The sequence below is a fragment of the Thunnus maccoyii genome, chromosome 13 (assembly GCF_910596095.1).
Source record: "Thunnus maccoyii chromosome 13, fThuMac1.1, whole genome shotgun sequence".
Lineage (NCBI taxonomy): Eukaryota > Metazoa > Chordata > Actinopteri > Scombriformes > Scombridae > Thunnus > Thunnus maccoyii.
The window spans coordinates 27,837,372-27,862,343 of NC_056545.1; the positions used below are offsets into that span (position 1 = coordinate 27,837,372).

General features: G+C 40.3%; 1 protein-coding gene across 3 annotated transcripts in view; it reads right to left on the reverse strand.

Moving 5' to 3' along the window:
• dscama (Down syndrome cell adhesion molecule a) overlaps nucleotides 1-24,972 on the reverse strand; it is a 92,610-nt gene that overhangs the window by 33,473 nt on the left and 34,165 nt on the right. For all 3 annotated transcript variants that reach the window (XM_042430489.1, XM_042430488.1, XM_042430490.1), the window contains exon 4: nucleotides 1,087-1,233. In XM_042430489.1, coding sequence (XP_042286423.1) covers nucleotides 1,087-1,233 — 147 coding nt within the window. The remainder of the gene's footprint in view (nucleotides 1-1,086; nucleotides 1,234-24,972) is intronic.

Sequence of the window (24,972 nt, forward strand, 5' to 3'; positions counted from 1 at the left end):
ATCCATGAGCAGAAAAGCATCCTTGTGAGGGAGCTCATCAACTTGACTTTTGAGACTTTGGAGGCGGGGATGGAATAGACAATCCGCTCTGTTGATCTGGACTAGATTACCAAGGAGACTCCTGTGAGTCATTAAAACACAGTTTCAAAAAAACGGAGAATCAGCTGCTAGATATCATTATTTGTGTTTCCCTTTGTTCTTTCAGGCAACTGCCTGTCTTTGACTGTGTCAGTCATCAAACCAAACAGCCAATCAAAGGTCATAGTCAGTATTCTAAGTGACCAATCAAAGGAGCAGACTGTCTATTCCATCCCTGCCTCGAAAGTCTCAAAAGTCAACTTGACAAGTGAGCGAGTGTTGAGCAGTTGCGAGTGCGTAGGGAGGATCGAGCTCATCGAGCTTGTCACAGCTCCTTGCTCGTGGGACTGCATTTGTGAATGTGGAACAGAAATGCTCCCTTGCAAGGATGCTTGAATTTGAGTCTCTAGTTTGATATGATTCAGACTTTAAACAGCTGGAGTGGCCCTTTAAATAGTTGGAGGTTAGGGAAGGCATTTTCTGTCCCGAACCCTCCCCCTAAACTGTGTTGGCACAGATTTAATGACCTTTACCACATGTCACCTTGTCTTTAATTCATGTGTTTTTTCCTGTCATTCTCGATTCTTTTCACATTTGTTTTTACAAGTGCAAATTTATTTCCATATGCTCCTCTGTCATTCTACACACACTACTAACCAAAGCCAACTGTTACACTATCAGAAAACAAAACTAAATAAAATAAAGGAGAAGAAATGGTTAAAAACAAAACAAAAACAAGGTTTCATTCATCAAATTGTATTTAGAGTGGGTTTAAAGGCCAGATTAGTGTAATTTTTAATGGCTCACAGTTTGTTTACTTGTGTTGTGTTAGTCTGGTGTGAAGATCCTCTACTTCATAAACAGATAATTACAGCCATATGGCAGGATGTGATGAGATACCTCGTACTGATCTTGCAGTCAGCCTTGTTAACATTGCTGTTGATAACTTGTTGGTATGCATCATTTTCATTTTAACACTGGCTATTTTTGTGTTTTTCTTCTTCTTACCTGAGACAATGAGGCGGGCGCTATTGCTCTGTCGGGTTTCTCCTGTGTATCGATGTCGTGTCATACACCTGTAGTTGTACAGCCCGTCTTCCATTTGCACATCCAGGATATATAGGGCTCCCGTGGACGTGATGAGAAACCGTGACACTGGAAGTAAACAAATAAACATAACATATTAAGTCATTGCACATTATTGACGTATGAAGCGATTTGTAACAGTTACAGCACAGGTCTTAATGAAACAATAAAACCAAAGTAACCTTTTAAAATGAAAACCCCCATTGGACACTCCAACACCATGGGCCAATCAATACCAAATATATCACCTTTACTTGACCTTTAAGTACTGTATATTGCCTCTGGTCAATTAGTATAATGTTGAACATTCTGGAAAAGTGATATGTAGCATGCAGAATCACACATATGGACAGATAAAGACTGGACTGAGAGTCTCCCTCAGCTTAGTTGTCTGGTGCAACAAAAGTTTTATTGAAAACAAATAAAGAATTACAGTGCGAGAGAGTATAAGGTGGAGTGTGAATTTTCACTTTTGTGCAGTGGAATTATAATTATACACATTTTTAAAAACGAAACACATTGACTCTCACTGATGAGCCAGCAACAATAACACAAATATCAACTCGTTTGACCTTTTGAAAATGCCAAAATACACTTGAAATGCACTGTTCCTCCACATTGTACCAAAATCTAGTAAGTAGTATCTGAACCACTGTGTGTGCGTGATGAAAGGTACAAACAAAGAATCAATTGCCTCCTGATTTCATCTCAGGAGTCAACTAGCATTTTCTAACAGATAATATTCCACAGTCACCGAGAAACTGTGGAGAAGAAAGCGGTGTGTGTGTGTGTGTTCATTCTTATGCACTGGAATCACTACCTTACACATTCTAAAAGAAGAAAACACAGAAAATCCAATATTGAAGTCTCTTAGCAAATATTTGCAAGTCAAGTGAAGTACGCTGCCCTGTGTGATTGTAGTCACCAAACATCTGCTGCAGCCCATTTAGCTCAGCACAGCTCTGAGGCGCTGTGACAAGGCTGTGTGTTGTGTAGCAGTGTAACACAGCTCGTTATCATGTAGCTCATCGCTCTCCTCTCTCTCTCTCTCTCTCTCTCTCTCTCTCTCTCTCTCTCTCTCTCTCTCTCTCAGGGGAAACTCTCTGTCTCTCTCTCAGTTTCTCTCTCTTTCTCTGCTCCAGACTGAAGCGTGGGGAGCCAGGGATCACAGAGCGCTTTGATAAGGCATGGCTGCGCAGGTCGGATGTGCTAATATCATGCTAATGTTATGCTAATTTGCGTGAACACATGGAAGTAGAGAGGTAGTCAGTGTTTATGAGGAGTGATGTGCGCTGTAGCTGATGGCTGCCGGGGTATTTCATGTGTCACTGATGATGGAGAAGCCTGTCTGGGACGGGGATCAAATGGGGCTGCCGTACAGTGGGGGATTCTGGCAATATTGGTAGAGATATCATAATGCAGACTTTATGGGGTGTTGAATTACTCTCATTTAGTCCTGTCATGACAGTTTAGCACAGATTAAGACTGCTTGCACAGGCGTTTGTATAGTGCAAGCTAAAATACTAGAAAGAGGTGTAAAAATGCAGCCTATGATCAATGTGTCAAAGGTGTTAGCTGCAACATCCCAACAATAAATCAAACAAATCATTTTCATTATCAATTATCGATCGAATTTAATCAATAAATCGTCAAAAAGAAAAGTGATGCCACTTAAATTGCTTGTTTTATCCGACCAGTCAAAAGAAAAAGTCATTTTTATCATATAAGATAAAAACACAAAGTAAATCCTCATATTTGAGTAGCGGGAACCAGCAAATGTTTTGCATTTTTGCCTGAAAAATGACTGAAATGATTAATTGATTATCAATATAATTGCTGCAAACATTATCAAAATTACAATTGGTCACTGTTGGCTTCTACATTTATGTTTGGAGTCTAACAGGAAAACTGATCTGTCACTTTAGGGGAAAACATAAGTCTTTCAGCACAAAATTAGCTAAATGAGTTTCTTGAAATCACAGACACTGGATAGAACAAATGTATAAACAGAGACAACAAATGACTTCCAACATGTTTACTTGTTCAATAAGAAAGGGATGAATGAGAGGACAGAAATGGAGGGAGAAAAAAGGGAAGGAGAGGGAGGAATATAAAGAGGAGGGTAGTGAGCAAGTGTTGACCTAGTTAGAAATGAGAGGCCATGGATTTAATATCCTAAAGGGGTTTTTTTCAGCTTGTGGTGTGGTGCTCTAGTGTGTGACAGACACTCATCCACTAGTAAATATTATCAAATTCGAGTTTTGCTGGTTGCAACTGCAGTTCCTTTTCAAGGAAAGAAACAATTCAGAGAAAGCAGATATCAAAGGAAAGGGAAAAGCAGGCTGTCTCTTCTGTCTTTCCTCTCCCTTTTTCCCCCTCTTCCTCTTTCCCTCTGAAAGTTGCCTGGCATCAAAAGTTGACAAGGCAGGCTTATGAATGAGAGGAGCTTTCATTAGAACAGACTGCCTGTCACTGTGACAAAAGGCCAGAGTTAGGAGAGGGGAGTACGCCTGTGATTTAAATGCACATTAGAACAGACTCACACATACTCACATGCGTGTTTACATGTGTGTGAGTGTGCTCGTCTCTTATCTACCAGTGTAACAACAGGCTCTGGATTATAAGTGAATTTCTCACTGTAGAATGTGGTTCATTGACATGTATGTTTGATATTGGAGTCATTACAAATTCCACTATAACAACTGACTAATGTCCTTAAATGACATTTAGGAAATGTGCTTGTTTGCTTTCTTAGCAAGAGTTATATGAGGAGATCGATAGTACTCTAATGTTTGTGTGCTGAATATAAGGCTGAAGCCAGCAGATGGTTAGCTTAGCTTAGCATAAAGACTGGAAGCGGTGGGAAACAGCTAGCTTGCCGCGTCCAAAAGGAAAAAAAAAATCTGCCCACCAGCACAAGCTCAACCACAACTAGTCATGTTTACCCTTTGTTTTTTGAATGGAATAAACAAATATAACATGTTAATTGATGTGCTTTAGAGATGCTGTTAGGTGAATATTTTGCTTTTGCGCAGAGCCAGGCTAGCTGTTTCCCCTGTTTCAGTCTTAATGCTAAGCTAAGCTAACGGTCTCCTGGCTGAAGGTTCGTATTGAACTGACAGATATGAGACTGATATTGATCTTCTCATCTAACTCTGACCAAGAAAGCAAATAAGCATATTTCCCAAAATGTCAAACTATTCCTTTAAAAAATACTACGGTCAGAAGTCTTCCATTGATGATACATACTGATGTAATATGGGCAACAACATCGAACATTAACCTGTTTTTTTTTTTTTACAGTACAGTACCAGCATCTGGGTTTTGTTTTTCATTCTGTCTCGACACATACATCATCTTCAGGCTTTACTGAGACAGCTACTACTGAGAAGAAACTACGTACAGATTCTGGGGAAACTGCTGTCCCCTGCAGTGCCTACAAATTAAGAAGATAATTACGTTTAGATTGCCAAAATCTGAAACGTTAAGTGTTCCAACCATTTAGAAAAGTAATTTTTGATATAGATAGATTGTGCACCTTGCAGTTTGCAAACACAACTAAGCATGTTTTCAGCAGGAGATAAATCAAATTATCAAAAGATGTTTACACGAGTAAAGCATTTTTCAGATGGTGCATATTTAGACAATTGCAATTAAAACAGAAGGTGGCAGAAGTTGCAATTAACTCAAAAATACCATTGTAATTGATTACATTCTTGATTATTGGTTAGATTTCATTTCTTTCTTCCCTGAGCCAGCTCATGCTCACCACCAACAAACAGAATTGATTGTCTCACACAGCGCTGCAGGCCTGCAGCACAGTATTGTATGTGTGTGTGTCCTTGTAAGCTGAGGGCATTTCTGTGTATGCTCGTACCACTGCAGCTCTCTCAAATCACACTGGCTTGTGTGTCTGTATATTCAAGTCTTTGTGTGTGAGCCTGTGTGTTTCTATGTGCATGCAAGTGAGTGTGAATGTGTTTATGCAGCATACAGCTGCATGGAGGAATGGTCAATAATAATGATCGAAGGCGCTCCACTACGCTTTTCCCCGCTCCTCTCTGCTCCACCTACTGCATACTAACACTGCCTGAGAGACAGCCTCCACTGTTCTTGCACTGTGTGTGTATATGTGTGTGTGTGTATGTGTGTGAGTGAGCATGCTAGACATATGAGCATGCATTTGTGTCCACACCTGGCTGTATGAGTGTATATTTCTGAAACTATGGCTTCACTTCACTCCAGGTGGCTTGCTGGACTATCAGTCCTCTCCTCTTCCCTTCCTGGGCCCGCCCAGCTGCTTTGGCATCGACAGTGCCAGAAACACAAGTCTCTTTCTGTGGATCCACACTCAATAGCTTCAATTAATCCCCATATAAGCCACACCGAGCCTGCAAGTAGACTCTTTGTTCACTCAAATTGGGAGGCTTTGCAGTTTTTCACTGAAACCTAAATTGCTTGTGAGACATAATAGAAACAGTGAGAGAAGGCTGAATCATGTCCATAATATCACAATGCTATTGTTACACTTTTCATCAAGGACAGCACCGGCATGAATGTGTTGCCACTGGACACACAGGTTAGTGTGTGACAAGGACTAAGAGAGAAGGATAAGGAGGAACACAATGACACATGGTGACATAGCTGAGCACTATGACCTTCGCTTGCTGGGCGACCATCTGCCCAAAACATGAGCTTCAGCTGAAAGAGTTACCTTGGCTCTCTGAGTCATTTCAATATTCTATAATTGAGACAAGAGCGTAGGAAAGATGAGATGGGAGGAGGGAGAGAATAGATAGAGTGATAGAGAGAGCAAGCAGGGGAACGAGAGAGAGAGAGAGAGAAAATAAAAGATCAAGAGGGAAAAAGCACCTCTGGGATACAACCACTCTCTGTCATCTAAAATGACTTACAAATTAGCTTACAGCTATGCGCTCCCAGTGAAGGAAAAAAAGACAACTTTCATATGCTAATTCAGATCATGGCTAGGCAGAGCAATTATCAAAAAAAAAAAAAAAGTCAGCCGTGTCTGTCTGACAGATCTCGACAGGCACTCTCTCTCTTTCTCTTACACTGTCTGACTGTCTGACTGTCTGAAATCATATATGCTTTAGCAATTGTTGCAAAAGCAAGTAGTGCATATGATAAAGACATTGTGACAATTAAAAACATACATAAACCAAACACTGACTTGAGTCTATCTATGTGTACCTTTGCAGCTCTGCATGCAGCACAATCCTCTAAGTACAGTATATTATTTTAACAATAGAAAATGCTGTTACCCAAAGTACACTGATCCCATTTCCCAACCTCCAACTCCTTTTGTTACAGAGCAAAACTGAGACACTGATTATTCTCTCTTACGACCTTGAACACCTCAACCTGCACTCCTCTGACTCTGAAGAACTTTGAATCGTCTGACCTATCAACACCAGCAGTCTGGACGCCACTTACGGGAAACCCATCGAGTCAGCTAAACAATGCAGATAAAAATTGCTTCCTCATCACTCTGCTGGCAGCGTGGAAGCAGCGTCCCCACTGTGCAACTGTCTTGGAGTGTATTAGCGAGTGGAGTGTGGTCCCTGGAGACAGTTACAGTGTCAATGTGACCTTGGCCACTCAAAGTCATGCAGCTTGACAAAAAATAAAAGATAATCCATGCTGTTTGAATATAACACTAGCATGCTAACAAACCAACAGCCATCTGCATCTAGAACTGATTTTAAAAATCGTGTGTTGGGTTGTCTGAGCTTCCAACTGTAAATTATTGTGCTTTTATCACACTTCAAATTCATTTGCTTTTGAAAATGTGACTTAAAAAGGTCTTTTAACTTGAACCAAACAATTGGAGATGTAAGCTAAACATGTACTGGACTAAAGCAGAGTGTGTGTTTTGAAAAATATCATTGCTGAGGTTATTTGGTGAGTGTAGATCTTGGTTAAGATGGAATTTCAAAACATACATGTATGCCCTTAAGTCTTGCATTGTCTGTAACAAAATTAAAGTATTTCCCTTAATATACTGTATATATGCATCCTCCATTCAACAAAACGAAGCTACAGTTTGCTTAGAGGTTATTTCTGTTATTTCACAGAAGAACAAATACACAGATACATATAAATGTGATTGGCAGATGATGAACTAATATAATTTGGAAAAACACATTTTGTTTCCATGTGTGTAACAGTTGCAAAATGAAAATTCAGCAAGAACCATCTGAAACTGCAGCTGTAATACTGCCATATGCAACGCCACATTGTTTCCTACTATGAAAATGTCACACAGTGACTGGCGCAGGAATTACGGGTGTAGTCTGTGAGTAATAATGAGTGTATGATGAGCCCAGGAGGGCCTGTGTTGTAATTAGGCCCGGTCAGAGTTATTGGCAGAATGACTCCAGTTTGATCAGGCTGGGATAAGCATCTTTATGGAGAGGGGGATCCCACCAATTTAGAGCCCCTCTAATAAAAATCATTTGTCATTCTTACAGGAGGCACACTGACAGCTGCTGGAGTTGCCATGGCAACACACTGGCCACCATTCGCTTAGCAAGCAATATTCCCAGTACTGTAAATGGTGGAGAGGTGGAAACACTGTCCAAGCAAATGTTGCAATGCTTAGATGCACACAGGAATATGATGTAGGATTTATTGAGCCAAATCTTGATCTTAATCCTCATCAGTGTATGTCTCACCGTAAAAATGATTCTTCTTACTTATTCTTATTGATTGTAAGCAATCTATCTACCGAATATTTTATTATTGCCTCTTATATCTTGCATGTATCCTCTGTTGCTCCTTTTTTTTCTTTTGTCCCTGTTAAATTCCGTTTTGCTCCAGAGTTTTTCCACGTCTGAATCTTTGTCCACTCTTAGCTAGATGCTGTACAGATGGTAAAGCTCTCTTGACTTTTCCTTCATACTCTGAGTTAAACTTGTGTTTTATGTGTTTCTGCTTACAAAAGCATGTTTATCTGTTTATCTTCAACAAAAAATCTTTCAAAAAATACATATTCATATAATATATATACAAATTCATTATAATACACAAACTTAAAACCATCCTTAAAGTCTGAGCACATAAATTAGAAGTGGATATGAAGATTAGAGCTGAAACTATTTGTTAATTTATTGATTAGTCTATCTACAAAAATTGAATATGCACTTATTTTGATAATTAATTATTTTTTCTAGTCATTTATTATGTGAAATGCAGAAATTCTCTAGTTCCAGCTTCCAGCATGTAAGGAACTGCTGCTTTTCTTTGTTTTATGTGATAGTAAACTAAATATCTTTGGGTTTGGGACTGTTAGTTGAACAAAAACAAAACATTTGAAGATGTCACGTTGGATTTAAGAAAATTGTGAGGGATTGGCTTTTTTTTTTTTTACTGCTTTCCAATGTTTTATAAAACAAACAATTCATTGAAAAATTAGAAAATATAATCCTAAATAATCCTAGTGAAATCTGATATATTTTTAAAAGTTTTCCATAAGTGACTTTGTGAATTTGCACATGTATAAAATTTAAAAAAGGTAGTCTAGTTAGTTCAGACATTTAGCTTCACAAGCTGCTACTGATCCCGTAGACATCCAGGGTGAGCTAAATCAGACTAAGCTGATCATTTGACGTACTGTACCTTAAAAGTGCCCACAGACACATAAACAGGCATGCATGAATTTATTTGACTCAGCCTCGCTAAAAGACTTTAGTACATTTGGCCCTCATAAGTTCTCAAATGCAGGAATACAGGAAAACACACACAAACCAAGCACTTGCCCTAATTTCTCATCACACCTGGACTACAAACTTCAAGCAGCCTTTCTGGGTCCATACCCTATCTGATCACTACAGGGTTGAGTCAGAATAGAAAGCCGAGCTTTTTTATTGCCGCTCCTAATCAGCGGCAGCATCCCTTTGCTCATTAACTAGACACACGCTAGCCTGAGGCTAACGGCCTCATATGTCAACCACAGATAAAGATGTCATCTTCTGCTTGACTGAATAAACCGCTATTAAAACTAGATGCAAATGGATGTTCAACAATATTCAAATCAGGAGACAACAGGGAAGCTTAAGCCCTGAGGCGCTTGGCCCCATCGCTGCTCCACATTCCTCTGTCGTGTTAAAAGGAATAGAGATTTTAGATACTGTCTGTCTTCAGAGCAATGCTCTACAAAAGATTTGAAAATGAAACAAAATGTTATGATAGTTGGGATGGTAGCTGTTCACCCGTATGAGATTTAGGACTGAAAACATAAGGAACAGAGCGCTCTTGAATGGCATTAGCTCCTTTTTGGGAAATTGCTTTGTTTAGGGCTGCAATTAATGATTATTTTCATCATCAATTAATCGATTAATCTCCCAATCATTTTTCCTGTTAATCATTTGGTCTATAAAACTTTATAAAAAATTGCATGATGCATCACAACAAGAGCCCAATGTGATGTCATCAAATGTCTTCTTTTGTCTGATAAACAGTCCAAAAGCCAAAAATATTAAATCTACCATAATGTCAGACTGGGAGATGCAGCATATTTAACAACCTGGAACTAACAAACATGTGGCTTTTTTTGCTTGAAAAGCAACATAAATCAAAATAGATGTAGATTAATTTTCTGTCGAGTGACTAATCGATTAACTGATTAATCATTGCAGCTCTAATTTTGTTGTTCATGTAAACTGCTTTCGACTTAATTTAACTTAAAAATAACATAGTAGACATAGCAGGGACACCTGTCATGTCAGCCCAACATGACAGCACTGATTCTGTGCTATTTAAAGTCATTGTCAGCAGCTTTGTCCATTATGGACAATTGCTTCTATCCAAACTACAGACACACCTGGTTGTGTAGACAGACCAATGAAACTCTATCTCATCAAATATAAGCACAATTCAACAATGGACAGTGTAAGAATGGAGTTCATGTGTATGGGGCTTATCTGGCAGACACTGACACACTATGACAGGATGTCTCTATTCTCCAGCAGACTGTTTTGGAGGCAGCTGCGTGAGCACTTTTTCTACCAGACAAATGTTTGTCTGCTGAAGTCAAAACTGAGGAGGGACATCTCCGTCACAATAGCTTTCAGATCTGTGCCTGTGTGTTTATATCTGTGGTGTGTGTGCGGATGCGTGTGCGGCATAATTAGCCAGTACGGGAGTCAAGCTATTAAACCCCTGATGGTTGTGTGTTTACAATGCTATCATTGGCCTCTCTCTGGCCAACACTAAATGAGCCAGTGTTGAGCCTCAGCTGTATAATCATGAATATTCATCTCTCTGTCTGCGTCTCTGTGTGGAACCTCTGTGTGTGTGTGTGTGTGTGTGCTGCACTGGCAGGCATTAAGGAAGCTATTAGTATCTACTCAATCACAATACGTGTCTGGATAATAAGTCAAGCTGACAACAATTCTTTTCATCGCCAGACCCGACAAAACAGGTTTTGTTTTGGGAGCAAAAAAGAGTTGAGCCTTGCACCATGCCAGGGTTATCTTGGTGGGCCCCATTTTCTTGCTTTTTTTGTCTGCTCACACACATCTTGCATCTTCTTTCACTCATACTTGATGAGGGGATTGAAGAAAAAAAAGGCAAAGGTTTAATACCCCTTGTGCCACCTTGGGGAAGAGAAGTATAGACTCCAACCATCATTCTTTTCAATACTACTGACACACTTAGAAATGATATTTGCACTGAATCTGCACACAGGGGCCATTTTCAGTACAAGTAATATGGTTTTTCATGCAAATGTGCACATCTCAACATGGTTATTAATTACATTCCCTAAGTGAGAACAAGTCAACCCTTCAAGACCTTGCTAAACTGTGATAACCTGAGTGTAAAAGAGTTTCTCCCATAGTGCCATTCCTGCGAGACTTCATAGCGTCACATTCCCGCTTATGGAAAAGGACTTAAATACAGTGCTCATTGGTGTTTCATGGTAATTTGCGGTGGCAAGTGGAGCAGGCAATGCTGCTCTGTGAGTAAAGCAGAGGGGGCAAGAGGAGGATTAGATAATCAAACAGTGTGCCACTTTAAATAATCTCTGGCTCCTCTGGGGGAGGTGAGACTTAAAGCCGGAGCCCTTCTGCTTTAATTGTCTGATTTTCCCGTCATTACAGTTGAGGGCCTCAGTAATTCAGGCTTATTAAATATTCAGGAGCTACACTGAGGAGGAGAGGGAAGGAGGGAGCAACGGGAGAAAGATGAAGGTAAAGTGGGAGGCAGACATGGCAAGACAAAGCATATGTGGTCACTGCTTGATGAAGACTGAGATATACTTTCATCCCCATTGTGAAGAAAAAAATATTTTCTTTATTAAGAAAGTCTGCACAGGTAATGATCAGATGTCCTCATATTATATAAAAGATCTTTACAGGTACGGAAATTAAATTCTCAAATTAGCACTTCTAGAAAAATGATACTTAATTACTAGGTCTGAATATCTACATTCTTGTATGTTTACCTTTTATTTTTGACTTTTTATCACTTGAAAGTTGAAAAAGTGGTCATCAATTTGGGATCACTGAGCTCAATAGACTGCAAAGCAGAACCTAAAAAGCACCAAACTTGTTGATCTGAAAACTGAAAACTATTTTAGAGTTGAGTTACATAGTTAAAGAAAAGAAGAAGCTAACTGCAAATCAAAGGTTTTTCTTTCAAATATCCAGTTTGAAGATGAACTAGACTCAAAACCTGCTGTTGAGTGGAGCTCTCCGTGGTGCTGAACGCTGCTGAGCAACAGGCAAAAAACTATATCAGGAAGCTGGAATTTCTCAAGTTTTCTTACAGTTACACCAATCCATCAATGGAAATCAGGACTCTTTATAAGCTCCATGAATCAGGTTATTAAGTCATTTTAAACAATTTTATTCACACATTGAGAAAAAACATCCTCCACTATTCTGCATTAGAATGACAGTACTGATCTATTAATGGATTAAATCGTTATCTTACTCACTAATGGAACTAACCTACAATTCAAAAAGGAAATCCTGACAGGTTAAAACCATCCTGACGGGCTGTGTGTATGAAAGTCTATCAAGGAAAAGACTGGAAACCACATAACGATGATTATGTAGAAGGAAAGGAAGAGACAGAGTGCTGCTCTCTAATGAGTCACCCTGTCTGATCATGACCCGCAGCTACAGCCTCCATCCACAACATCACAGAAACTACATCTTGACATGACATTTGCTCTAACAGTCAGTCTGTAAAACCATAGTTTTCATAAACTGAGGGTCAGAGTCTGCCAATGGAGCGAGTTGATTTCATCACTCTCCAAAGCAATGTGGTTCATTATTTCAACTTGTTGCCATAGTTCTCACGTATTAAAATACACAAAAATATGTGAACATATTCTGGAAACAAGTGAAATTATTATTATTGTTAAATCCCTTATTATAAATCTATAGACCTTTTAAAATCAGGCACAGATGTCAAGATTAGATGTGTACGCTTAAGACTCTGCACACTCCCACAGGTATTTTTCTGATTAGACTTTTTCTGAGGAATGTGTGGGCGTACGAAGAGTTGACTGACATCGCTCTCACTCTTCTGTTAGTTTTACAACTTTATCATTCTTATTAATATATGGAGTTTCATAACTTCATATAAAACCCAACTTATCTTTGCACAACTCCAACCTGAGCAGGGGCTTTAATCTATACTAATGCATAGTAATTTATAAGTAGATGATATATTTATCCTCCCTGTGAAATGTAGTGTAGTTGAAGTATAAAGCAATATAAAATGGAAAGACTTGCATGAAGTACAGAAAAGTTATCTAACATTCTTGGTTGTTTAGTTTAAAAACTGAACTGAAGAGAGATTTGAATTTTTTTTCAAGACTTTTTGAACACTTAAAATTTGCATTTCATCTCAAAAACTGAAACTTTCACAAACCTGATGAATGTTCCTGTAAAATGGTTCATAAATTAGAGTGTAAATGTGCATCCTCTCCTCTTCTCTTGTAACTGTCTGTGTGAGTTCATTTCACAAAATTACACGGTCATGATGCAGAGAGAGAGAGAGAGATAGAGAGAGAGAGATCAAGATAAAGAGACAGAGAGGAGAGACACTGAATAGGCATCCCTGTACCACCTCACAACAGCTGATTATCAAGCTTATTAAGGTTGTTTATGCAAACTGCTGCCTGGTTTACCCGCTTCAACGTGTTTCTGATTAATGAGGATAAAGCCTGGAGTTGCAGAAACAACCAACATTTATGAGGATCTGTTAGAACATTATAATTTTGTGTACATGTTGGAGTAATTATGGGTGCAAATGAAAATTCTTGACAGACAACACATTTATGAATCTTGTCTAAACTTGGCTAAACAATGCGCATGTTCTTCATAAGCACAAAGAAAACACTGAGGAGGGTTCCCTGCAGGCCTGAGGACAGACACTCCTCTCTCAGCAGGACCAGCTTCCTTATAAAGGTTTCAGAATGCACCGTAGCGACAATTAGATTACAAGGTCACTTCACTGAGACCTACATTCATTCATTAGTCCAGCTGGATATTTATGGCCAAGCTACGCAGATTTAGAGGAAGCTGCACACTCACACCCTAAGATGTTTTGTACATTAGTGTTTGAATGATCTGCTTTTTATAAACGATAATTTAGACACCAGCAGGCTTTGGACAAAAGCTGTGAACAAATGATGTTTTTGTGTTATCTTTCAATGTGACTCGAGTACTGTGTGGCATCTAATTAAAAAAATGTCACATTACAGTAAATTTAGGCCAAGAACTTCTTGCACAAGCACATAAAATCATATTAATCACGTTCAAAAAGGATGAAACCTCCTGAATAATATCAGCCTTTTAATAAGGAACCTAAACTGAAGGCATACATCAGCTGACTAAGAGAAGTCTTTAACAACCTGACTTCACACATCATTTATCCCCTTTTCATCTCTAGAAGACAGAAAGAAGACACACCCCTCGTTTACCGGACGACCCGACTACCATGTAATCAAATTCTCACAGCAGCCTCCGCCTTCTCACAATGGCTCAAAATCACAATCAAAAAATATATCTCCTTCCCTTTATATCATCGCTTTTCAATTCCATCTCTCTCCCCTCCCCACATCCTTCTTTGTCGCTGTCCCCTCTGTCTCCTTGCTTTTCATCTCTTGCCTTTTCCTTGGTGTTTTCCCCCTCCCCCCCCACCCTTCTCCCCTCTCCTCTCTCTCCCTGCAGAGCATTAGCTTGCAGTGGTCAGGCCGCTTGACAGCTGCTCCACCTGAAGAATATCAATCAATGTTGCTGTGGAGACAGAATCAGGCTCCCCTCCTTCATTTTTTTTTACCCGTCTTTTCCTTCCTCCGTCTTGGTCTTGGATGTGGCTGTTCATGGACTGAACATGATCCAGTGTTTGTTTGTTTCTCTAACATGTAAATGGCTCATTAAGCTCACACAAGGTGTGAATATTTAGATGTGATTTAACTTCTTGAACTGATCTATTACAGGGGAATTTTTTGGCACCTTTTGCTGCTAATTTCTTTGAGGTGTGACTAATTGAGTTGAGATGCAAACCCCAAGATGTCTCTGACTATCACTCCAGATGAGCCGGGCAGACAGGCGTGGGATGGAAGTGTCTATCACTGCTAACACATGACAGTAGAGTGAACACTGTACAAATCAGGCTGCTCAATATAGGACCTCAGTCAGAAGCGCTACTAATCACCATTAAGGACTCCTCTGTTCATGCATGCACAGACAAACTTAGAGGTGAAATATGTTTAGAGCTGCAATGATTAGTTGTCAACTATTAAATTAATCGCCAACTATTTTGATAATCGATTAATTGATTGGAGTCATTTTTTAAGGAAAAAATGTACAAATTCTCTGATTCCATCTTCTCAAATGTGAATATTTTCTGGTTTCTTAAGTCTTCTATGACAGTAAACTGAATATCATTGGGTTATGGACGGTCAGTCTGGACAAAACAAGACATCTGAAGGTGTCATCTTGGGCTTTGGGAAACAGTAATAGAAATGTTTCATCATTTTCTAATGTTTTATGGACCAAATAACTAATTATTAACAATTAATTGAAAAAATAATCAACAGATTAATCAATAATGAAAATATTTGTTAGTTGCAGCCTTAAATATGTTTATATACTTTGGGTTTGTTTTTTGTGGGAAAGCAGTTACAACAACTCACATACATAATGTCTTAAAAAACAAATCCTACTGTTCTGGAAATAGGTTGCAATTATATCACCTAGCAACAATTCCTCCTGGATAGCCAAATTGTCAGGAGACCAATCACATTCTTCCTTCTAATTGGTTCAATCTACCTTCCCATACGGCACACACCCCCCCACTTTCAGCCAGTCCTCAAACATGAACTCAACCCTTCTGCTATACATAATACTAACCAGTGAAATTACTCCCCATAGACCCATCGTCAGTGGCACTGGTGCCAGGCCCGCCAGCGGAGGGTTAAGTAAATATTGGGCGAAGCAGCTGCTCTCAGAGTACCATCGTCTGCCTGTGTTCCTGCCTGGTCCCAGTCTCGTATAAATCACACGGCGCAATTAGTGCCACACTGTCCCCCTGCCCTCGTTAAACAACCCCGCCCGCTGAGGAAGCCCATAAACACCAGACACCAGCCTGCACGGGTGGAGGAGCGATGGATGGATGGATGGACACTCAAAAGAAGGATCATTGTTTTTTGGAATAAGGGGCACTGTGGAGTTTTTTTTTAAATAAACAAAAGTTGTTCCTCCATGTGCATGAGACCCACTCATAAAAAAACTGCTCCATAGTGCTATTGTACTGGAGGTCTTAAACTCCACAGGGTATGTTTAACTTTTTGAACTCTTGCATTTGCTAGCAGCTCTGACAGCAGTGCTGTGAGCTAAATGCAATCAGCATGCTAACATGCTTACATTGACAACACTAACATGCTGATGTTTAGCAGGTATAATGTTTACCATGTTCACCATCTTAGTTTAGCATGTTAACATTCCAACACTTACTTTTTGGATCCTCAAACTCGTTAGGATACAACATCTGTGTACTATGTTCCATGGCAATTCATACAATAGTTCTTGAGACATTTTACTACGGAACAAAAAAATCTATGTCATGGTGGTGCTAGTGGTAAAGTTAGTCAGTGGCTTGCTAAGTCAGTGCTAAAAATCTTTTATGTCCCAACCCAAGAAAAAACACAAATATCTTAGATTGGTTGTGGCACATTCACCACCAGTGGGGCTTTGGCTGGATCTGTCTGGGTACGACACTGCGAGATGATAAAACATGGATGGAGTGAAAACATGACATTTTTTTCTCCGTTGATGAGGAGGTAAAATCCTAAAGCAACAGTTAGAAGACTTGGATGTGTCCTATTACACCGAATAGTTGGGGTCTGTGTTGAAGTCTCTATTTGGTTTCTGTAAGCTGCTCAAGGCTTGAGGGACCAGTCTTTCTTATCCACAAAGAAAAAGCTGGAAGGAACAAGAAAAGATGAAGGATAAATTAATCCAGTAGCAGGGGATTCTTCAGAGTATTTTTCCATGGCTACTTTTTTTTTGGACTCATAAAGGTGTGCAGCCTTCAACCAGGAGGAGAGTAACGTCTGGCAAAAGATCAACTGTGCAATTACAGCTTTGATGGGTGGGCAGAATGGTTGCACTTTGTTTAGTAAAAACCTTTCAAATCAGCATACTCTGAAAGAAACTTGAACAGATTAGGAAGGTCTTCTGAGATGGAGGGAACATGCACTGAAGCAGCCAAAGGAGGGACAAAGACAAGCAGAGTCATTTTCAATGATGCTGTATGTTTCTACATTCTAATTATAAACTAACACTTCCTCTATTTCTGGGTAGAAAATGTCATTTGGAGGCAGAATGGAGGTAGCAATCAAAATCAATAAATATACAGTACATCACAGTCCACCTACACCTGCTGCTACTACCACAGATCACTCTGCTGCATAGAGCATAGAGAAAAGTGTGGCTATTCTGTTATTCATCATTATCAGCAAAAAACATGACAAGCAACAGAATCTTATTTGAAAGTAAGAAAAGACTCATTATTAGGATTAGAGCCAAAGCCTTTCTGGATTTTTAAGGCTGATATCAATATCAATATTTGAGCTTAAAAATTGTATTCATTTTTTGACACAAACATAAACATTTTACATACAATAATTTGGTTGTTAAAGAATTGTGACCAAGATATGTAGTGTGCAAGACATTTTACAGGTAAAAATTAAACATTCTGTCAGTGCTCTCAAGCTATGTCATGGAGATACATTTTATAAATGACATCAAACATATATTTGGCATATGTGCTGCAATTTCTTGTTACTTATTGTCTGGAATATACTTTTATTACTGTATTTGCAATAAGATAATATCAGCGGATATAACCGCCCAGCCAATTTATCAGTCTAGCTCTAATTAATATGTTTCCTCTGAACTGTATAAATGACTTACATCTAATAAACTACTACTAAAAACGATTTCTTCTTAATGATCAGTTGTTACTCATTTTCAAGCCAAACATAGTGTGTGCATTAAATTTGTAACTTCATATATGAGTACTGATATATAGACACTGGATTTTGAAATTTGGTTCCAAAGATCAAATTAAATTTTTGTGTCTTTCAAGGCACCTCAATAAGCACATTTCTGACCACACTCATATTCACAATATAATTCAAGTGTTGTTTTATAACTGAAAAAAAAATCTCAATAACTATAAATAAAAGGTCATAAAAAAGGAGATTTTATGCCTTTGTTTACAAAATTGCTGACGTAAAAAAATAGCGCACAGATCACAGACTGAGCCATCAAGAGTAATGTGAATATGAATATATGAATAAAACAGCATAAGCCGATGATGGGCTAATTTATGATGCATGCTCTAAAAAGTGATAATCGATGATCACTGAGATGATTTTTACCATTCATCAATTGTGATGCCCGTGATCTAAAATACCCAATTAAACCTTCAATGTAATTTGGCCGACAACAGCTCATGAAAGGACAAAAACAGCGGCTGGTGAGAGGAGAAATAGCCATCAGCACCCCTATTACCATATTGCTCTAAATTACCACAATCACCAGGGGAGCATTTAACATGCCACCACCCAGTGGAAAAAAAAAAAAAAAAGTACCACAAATAATGTCAGAACGAATGCAACTGATTTACATTCTGCTCTCTTTCTGATTGTGCTACCAGTTGCTGTGTCCGGGGTAATTAGGAGGTAATGAGAGTGTAATTGGGCATTGGGCACAGAGACAGACAGACAGATAGACAGGGAGAGCGTTCAGGTGCTGAATAACTGGTCTTGTCTGAGGGAGAGACACCTGCAACGATGCTGTAAAGAATGGGCAGACTCTCCAACACCACCACCACCACCTGACTGCCACTCACAGGCGACAAGGCAGAGGAGAGGGGGATGAAGGAGGTGGGAGGACTGATGTGGAAGAGGGGGGATGGGGGAATATGGCTGGAGCAGGTGGAGAATGCTGGTTAGCAGTGGCGCTACTGGTGCTGTAAATGTAAGAGCAAAAAAAAAAACAAAAAAACAAAAAGGAGGTTGTCATTCTGGGAGCGCTCGCTTTGTACATGTGTCCTCCTGGTATTCTTTCTCAGAATTCCCTATTATTTCATGTCTTTATTCCCTCCTGTTTGTTATTTCCCTCGTTCTTTTCCTCGTGCCTTGCCTGGTCTGCTCTGTGGTGCGTGCGTAGATAAGGATTGTAGAAAAGAAGACAATTGTGAAACAGCACTCTTTCTCAAATATGCCTCCCCCCCAATTTCCCTTCTCTCTGTCTCTCAGACTGAGACAGATTCTCCTGTTTAGGTGCATTGTGAGAGGGAGAAAGAGGGAGAGATAGAGGTGAGCTAGTTACTGTGGCAACCAGGAGAGTGACTCTTGGGCAAAGGCATATGCATAGGGAGGGAGGGAGAGAGAGAGAGATAGAGAGAGAGAGAGAGAGAGAGAGAGAGAGAGAGAGAGAGAGAGAGAAAGAGAGAGAGGGAGAGGAGGTGGAGAGTGCTGGTGAGGGGATGTGGTGGGGTGTAGGAGGGGTGGGGGGGATTGGCGGCGGTGGAGGAGGTAGAGTGCAGGAGGCAGATCAGAGGGAGGTGTCAGTGGGTTACTGCACACAGAGAGATTCACCCTCTTTTTCTACCCTGGCAGAAGAAAGGGAGGCAGAAACAAAAGGAGCTGTCTTTTGAATGGTCGCTGTGCTGGATTGGACTGTCAGCGCTTCCTACTAACAACCTCACTTAGCTTGCTGCTCCCACTCCCAGACACTTCCTTACTCTATATCTCTCTCTCTCTCTGATTCTCTTTCAGAACACTGCACGCTTCAGTCTATTGCAGGTGATGCTCAGATTGAATTTTACAATCAATGCTAGTTGTGGATTTGAGCATTAAAATTAATAAAATATTCTTCACACTTGTGTACACTATGACTTAATTGTAAATGACTGCAACAATCTAGTGGATTCCTGCTCCATCTGCATGCAACTGGACTATTACTGATGTTGCTGCATTTCTCGATATAAACTTGCCATTTTAGTTTAAATGAAGCCAATTAACCTTTGAACTCTTTCCAAAGGCATTATGACTTTCCTGGCCTGTTGTGAAGACAAGAAGTGGATGATAGTAAGTACCCTCTGACCTTATGACAGGAGCCCACAGAGAAACAGACTGCCAGAGACAAACAGAGCCATGGGGTGGGTGTAATGAATATGCTGCCCCCTATGGTGGGGATGACCTTATAAACAACAACAAACTGTCACTATGGCCAGGCCTGCTGGGAGCTGCCCTCTGTGCAAGGGCAAATGGCCTGGAATTCACTGGACAGGACTGCCAAAGCTCACAGGGGAGACAGTTATTAGATATCATAGCACAGGGGCCGCTCAGTTTATTGTACACTCGTTTGAACAATCAGTCAATCTCGGCGAGAAATGAAACATTTCCATTCATCAACCAGCTGATGAGGCCACATGAGCTCGGTGTTAGATGTTGTACACGTCCGTCATTTGTCTCTTCCTTATTTTCATCCTAAGTTATTTGTAGCATTTACCCAGGTAGATCATCAAAAGTCTCATCAATGGTGGTGTGGTAAATGCGCTCCCACTGTGCTGTGTAACACTAAGTGACTGCTTTTATTATACAAGACAAGCTACGCTCGCAATCGCTGTGATCTCAGCCAGGCGTTCTGAATCAAACAGCGGAGAAGAGACATCCTCATGTTTCAAGGGGGACTTTCATGTCACCATGAAGGAAGCGAGGGAAGAAGGGCGGCGGAGGGTTAGAAGTCAGAGCGAGGCATATGGCATCTTGAAATTTGGGCAATGAGAACTGACAGGTTAACTGAACATTTGGCAGGGGGTAGCACGCGGTAGGGGTGCGCAGGGAGAAAAAAGGGTGGAGGAGAGGTGGGGAAGAAGAGGTGGAGGAGGTGTGTGTGTGTGGGTTTTAGTACTTGTGTTTGTGTGCGTGTGTGTTTTGGGGTGGGAGGGGTAGGTGGGTAAGGTTGCTAAACACTTCCATCTGTTCATATCCCGAGGGGCTACTAGGGCAGTTAGCTACTGTCTTATGCAGATGAGGTGTTGCTGTGCTGGGTCCCTCCACCTACAGAGGATAAATAATGATATAAATATATAAATATATTTGAATAATAGGAATGGCAGGATGGGGAAACAAGGAGCAGCAGGGTCAAGCTGTTACCTAGGGAGCGTTTGCTTTTTACCTGGCGATGATCACAGCTCTTTCAGGATGTGTGAGTGCTGTAACTATGTCCTCATTAAGGTTTGTCTTCCTCTGGGCCCCGGCAACGTCCCAGGAGACAGATCTGCTTAACAGGGGTCCTCTATGCATACTGACATGCATTATATAAGCTATGAAGACGCGGTGGAATGCTAAGCAATACTGATAATGTCATTCAGTACTTCTGTTTTTTTCAGTTGACAACAGTTGCTATAATAAAGAGCATAATATATCAGTAATGCCACCTGAATTACATTTTCTGTCAACATAAAGAGAAAATGTTGTTAATTAATGAATCTTGTAAAAAATGTTTTTACTGAACGTCTGAGTAAAATGTTCAGTGACAATTTTTTATCTGCCACAATATCCATTCTTGCAGTACAATATCTGCTTGTAGTGGCTACAGTTGGGCTGAAACTAATGATTGTTTTCATTATTGATGAATTATTTATTAGTCTATAAAATGTTTAACAAGAAAAAAAACTGGCATTCACAATTTCTCAGCATTCGCAGTGATGTCCTCAATTTACTTGTTTTGTCTGACAAACAGTCCAAAACCTAAAGATATTTTATGTATGGTTACATAAAGCAGAAGTCCTCACATTTGACAGGCTGAAGCCACAGAATATTTGGCATTTTTGGTAATGACAAAAACATTTCTGTTGATTAAAAATTGATTAGTCAACTAATTGTTGCAGCTTCAGTTTAGTTTACAGAAAAAAGTCTGCAGTGACTTGAAGCACAAGACATGACGTGTTTGTAACTGAAACCACAATCTTTCACTAACTTGAACCAAATTGCTTTTGTTGCATAAACCTACTTAACCACACACAGGACTCAGGATGTGAATCCATCCATCCACCAACCACATCAAACTCCTCCCTCCAACTTCAGTGTGGTTCATAAATGTAGCGCTTCATTCATTTGAAAAAACATTGCCTGCTGTGAGCGTAATCCAGACAGCAATTATATGTTTGTCAAAGCAATGTAATTGGAAAAACTATTCACTAGTATATAAACGTAACTTCTAGGACATGACGTTGAAGATACAGTTTATAAAACCGTTTTTGTTTTTTTTGAACAGACTCTAACTTCAGCTACAGAACATTTACAGGAAAGGATGTCCCAATTTTCTTTTTAAGTTTCTGATAACCATTTTTTAAAATGTAGTTTGCTTTATAGAGCTTCTGTTCATCAGACAAAGAAGAGCAACTGTAACATATTCATGTATTTTGTGGACAAACAGTATGACAAGAAAGATTTGTTTGGATGGAAGATTTCTCAGCATGTCCGTAGTCAAGTAAACACTAATTCCAACCTACACTATGGACCTCTCAGATTGAAAGGGGTTTTAAGGGGTAACGACTGAGATTCTTCCATCGCCCACACCCCTATAGTCATGTCATGTGTGTGCTTCCTCTAAATGATCGCATATTCAAATGAGGATAAAGAGCTTTTGATGGAGTGAGGGGGATAGGCAGAGAGAAAACGGTTGAAGAAGTGGAGGAAGGAAAGCAAAGCCTGGACTGATTTGAATCTGGTAAACTGTCAGAGAGAGGGATTACCCCACCAAATCCCTGGCGAAAATAGAGGCCCAAGTTATTTACTAGCCTTACAACCAGCTGCAAACCATCTGCACTTAATTGTAAGACACAAACTTTATGAAGATCAACTGGGGATTTGGCCACAAAGCCTCTTACGCCGCAGAATTGGTGTCCCTGCTTCGAGGGAGAGTATGGGAGGGAGCTCTAGACATGTCACATGTGCTTTGGAGGACATGGACTCCACTGCTCTCTCTAGCCTGCAGAGGTCTCTTGCAGGGCCCCGTCCTGCTAAACACATGGAAAAACCTGGTGTATTCGAGTAAAGGGAGGAGTGCAAGGGCAGGGGAATTAAGATGTAGTTTAAAATGCAAACATGCACACAGCTCCGCAAGAACCTGTACAAGACACACATATCTACACATGACATCAAAACGTTTAATTGGCTTGAGCTTGAATGCCTTTTAGCATGCGGCCAATCAATTAGACATGTAAGTGGCCTGGTAACCTGCACCCTAATCAGCACACAGAAGACAATACCTACACTGACCACAAAATACAGGTCCAGTATAAAAGCTGCATGTGGCATTGTTTAATGTAGGTCGTTCTGCATTATGTTGTTCTTGGCAGCCATCTGAAGACAGGAGATAAGAGGTCCTGTCCAAGCCACTGAATGGCAGGTAGCCAGCATAATCCTATTTAACAAGATCTGGGCTGAATGTGGGGTGGGGCGTATTGGTGGGGTCACACGAGGAGCCCGTCGGGGTCAAATTGTGGCTCTCAGGGTGGTTTGGTCCCAAAAACAAAAAAAAATGTACACAACACCTCTCTGCCTGTGTCCATCCCTAATCAGTCAAATACATTCTTATTAAGCACTTGTGAATTTAATCAAACTAAAGTGCGCATTTGTATGTAAAATGGCCCGGTGTTTTTCTGTTATTTGTTGCTGACGGGAAAAATGTCTGTGAAGATTCTCAGTCATCCAGGTTGAGGTTGATTCAAAGCTTTTGGATATGCTGAACGGAAAGAAGAAAAAATAAGGAGCAGAGATGTTCCTCCACGACTGCATCACTCCTAAGAAACTCACAGACGGGTCACCCAAGAACAAATATTGTGGGATATAAGCTGCTGGCTGCTTTAACTCATTTATTTTCTTCCACTGCGCTAATTCCTCCCATCTCCATATGTTAAGGGGTGGAGAGGGAGGGGGGAGTGTTTGTGTGTGTGCGAACGGGTGTGGTGGTGGTGGGGTGTCAGGGATTAGGCCATCCTGTCTGGACATACGGCTTGTATAATCACGCTGGAGGGGCTGGTCATTGTCTGTCCAGTAAGGATCTGTGGGCCCCAGGACACCCCGTTATAACCTCAATGACCAAAAAAAAAAAACCACTCAGCCCCCCACCCACACCTACACAGTGAGTCTGCTGCAGCTGCTGCTGTGAGCACCGAGCAGTCAACCAGGGATGAATTATGTGCTAGGAAATAGAAAACTGTCTAAAAACACCAACATAAAAGTGGAGAAAGCTTGGACAATTTAGTTTTCTGAATTTGTGTCATAAATTCATAATTATTTCAGTGTCCAAACAACATTTGCCTCCATGTTGTTGAAGAAATTTAGAAAGAATACGTTGTTCAAATTTGCTAACCCTAACCATAACCCCTACCAACACAAGTTAATGAAAGTAATAATTCTCTAAACTATACAGTTAACAGCCTGAAAATCTCAAATACACTCTAATATACACAGCACTGTTTACCAGAATCTGTCCTTGCGTGAGAAGTTTAATGGAGGACCTATAGCATCGTCAGTGGCCTGTCCTCCACGTGGTCACATCATAACTTGTAATAAACCTTCAAACCCCCCCTGCTCCCCCCCTCCCCACCCTCTTCCACCTCTCTTCATTAGCAGGTATAATCCCTGATGGCCCATCTGCCAGACGGCAAAGCCACAAAACACCGAGCAAACAAGGCTGGAAGAAGCTGGCCATTATGAGGCCTCCTTGAATGGGCCGACTGATCACTTCCATAGACGCTGTGTTTGCTCAGGCCCTACACAGGCACACAACACTGCTAGTACACAGCCATTTTCACACAGATAAGGAACTATTTGAGCTCCAGGAGAGTGGTTGTGGCTGATGAGCGGTGCACTGGACTCTAGAGAGGACAGGTGTGTGTGTGTGTGTGTGTGTGTGTGTGTGCAGAGGGGAAAGCTTACTAACATGGACCTTCTTTACCCTGCGGCTCAAACTAGACTTGCTACTGTCGCTGCTTGTTTTTAGGCTGCTTTGTCACAGTGAATTCAAAAGACACATGGATCGCAACTGTTTCAATACACCTCATGTTTTCCTTAATCAAACAACTCCTGAATCTAGACTGATACAACCCAAGCATTCGACATCACTGCGTCTTGTATCCAAAGGGCCTTTACCACATTAATAATGCATCATTTCATTAAATGTTCTCTTTCCAAGCTGAAAAAAAAAGCCTTGGTTAGGAGTCAGAAAAGACTCGTGC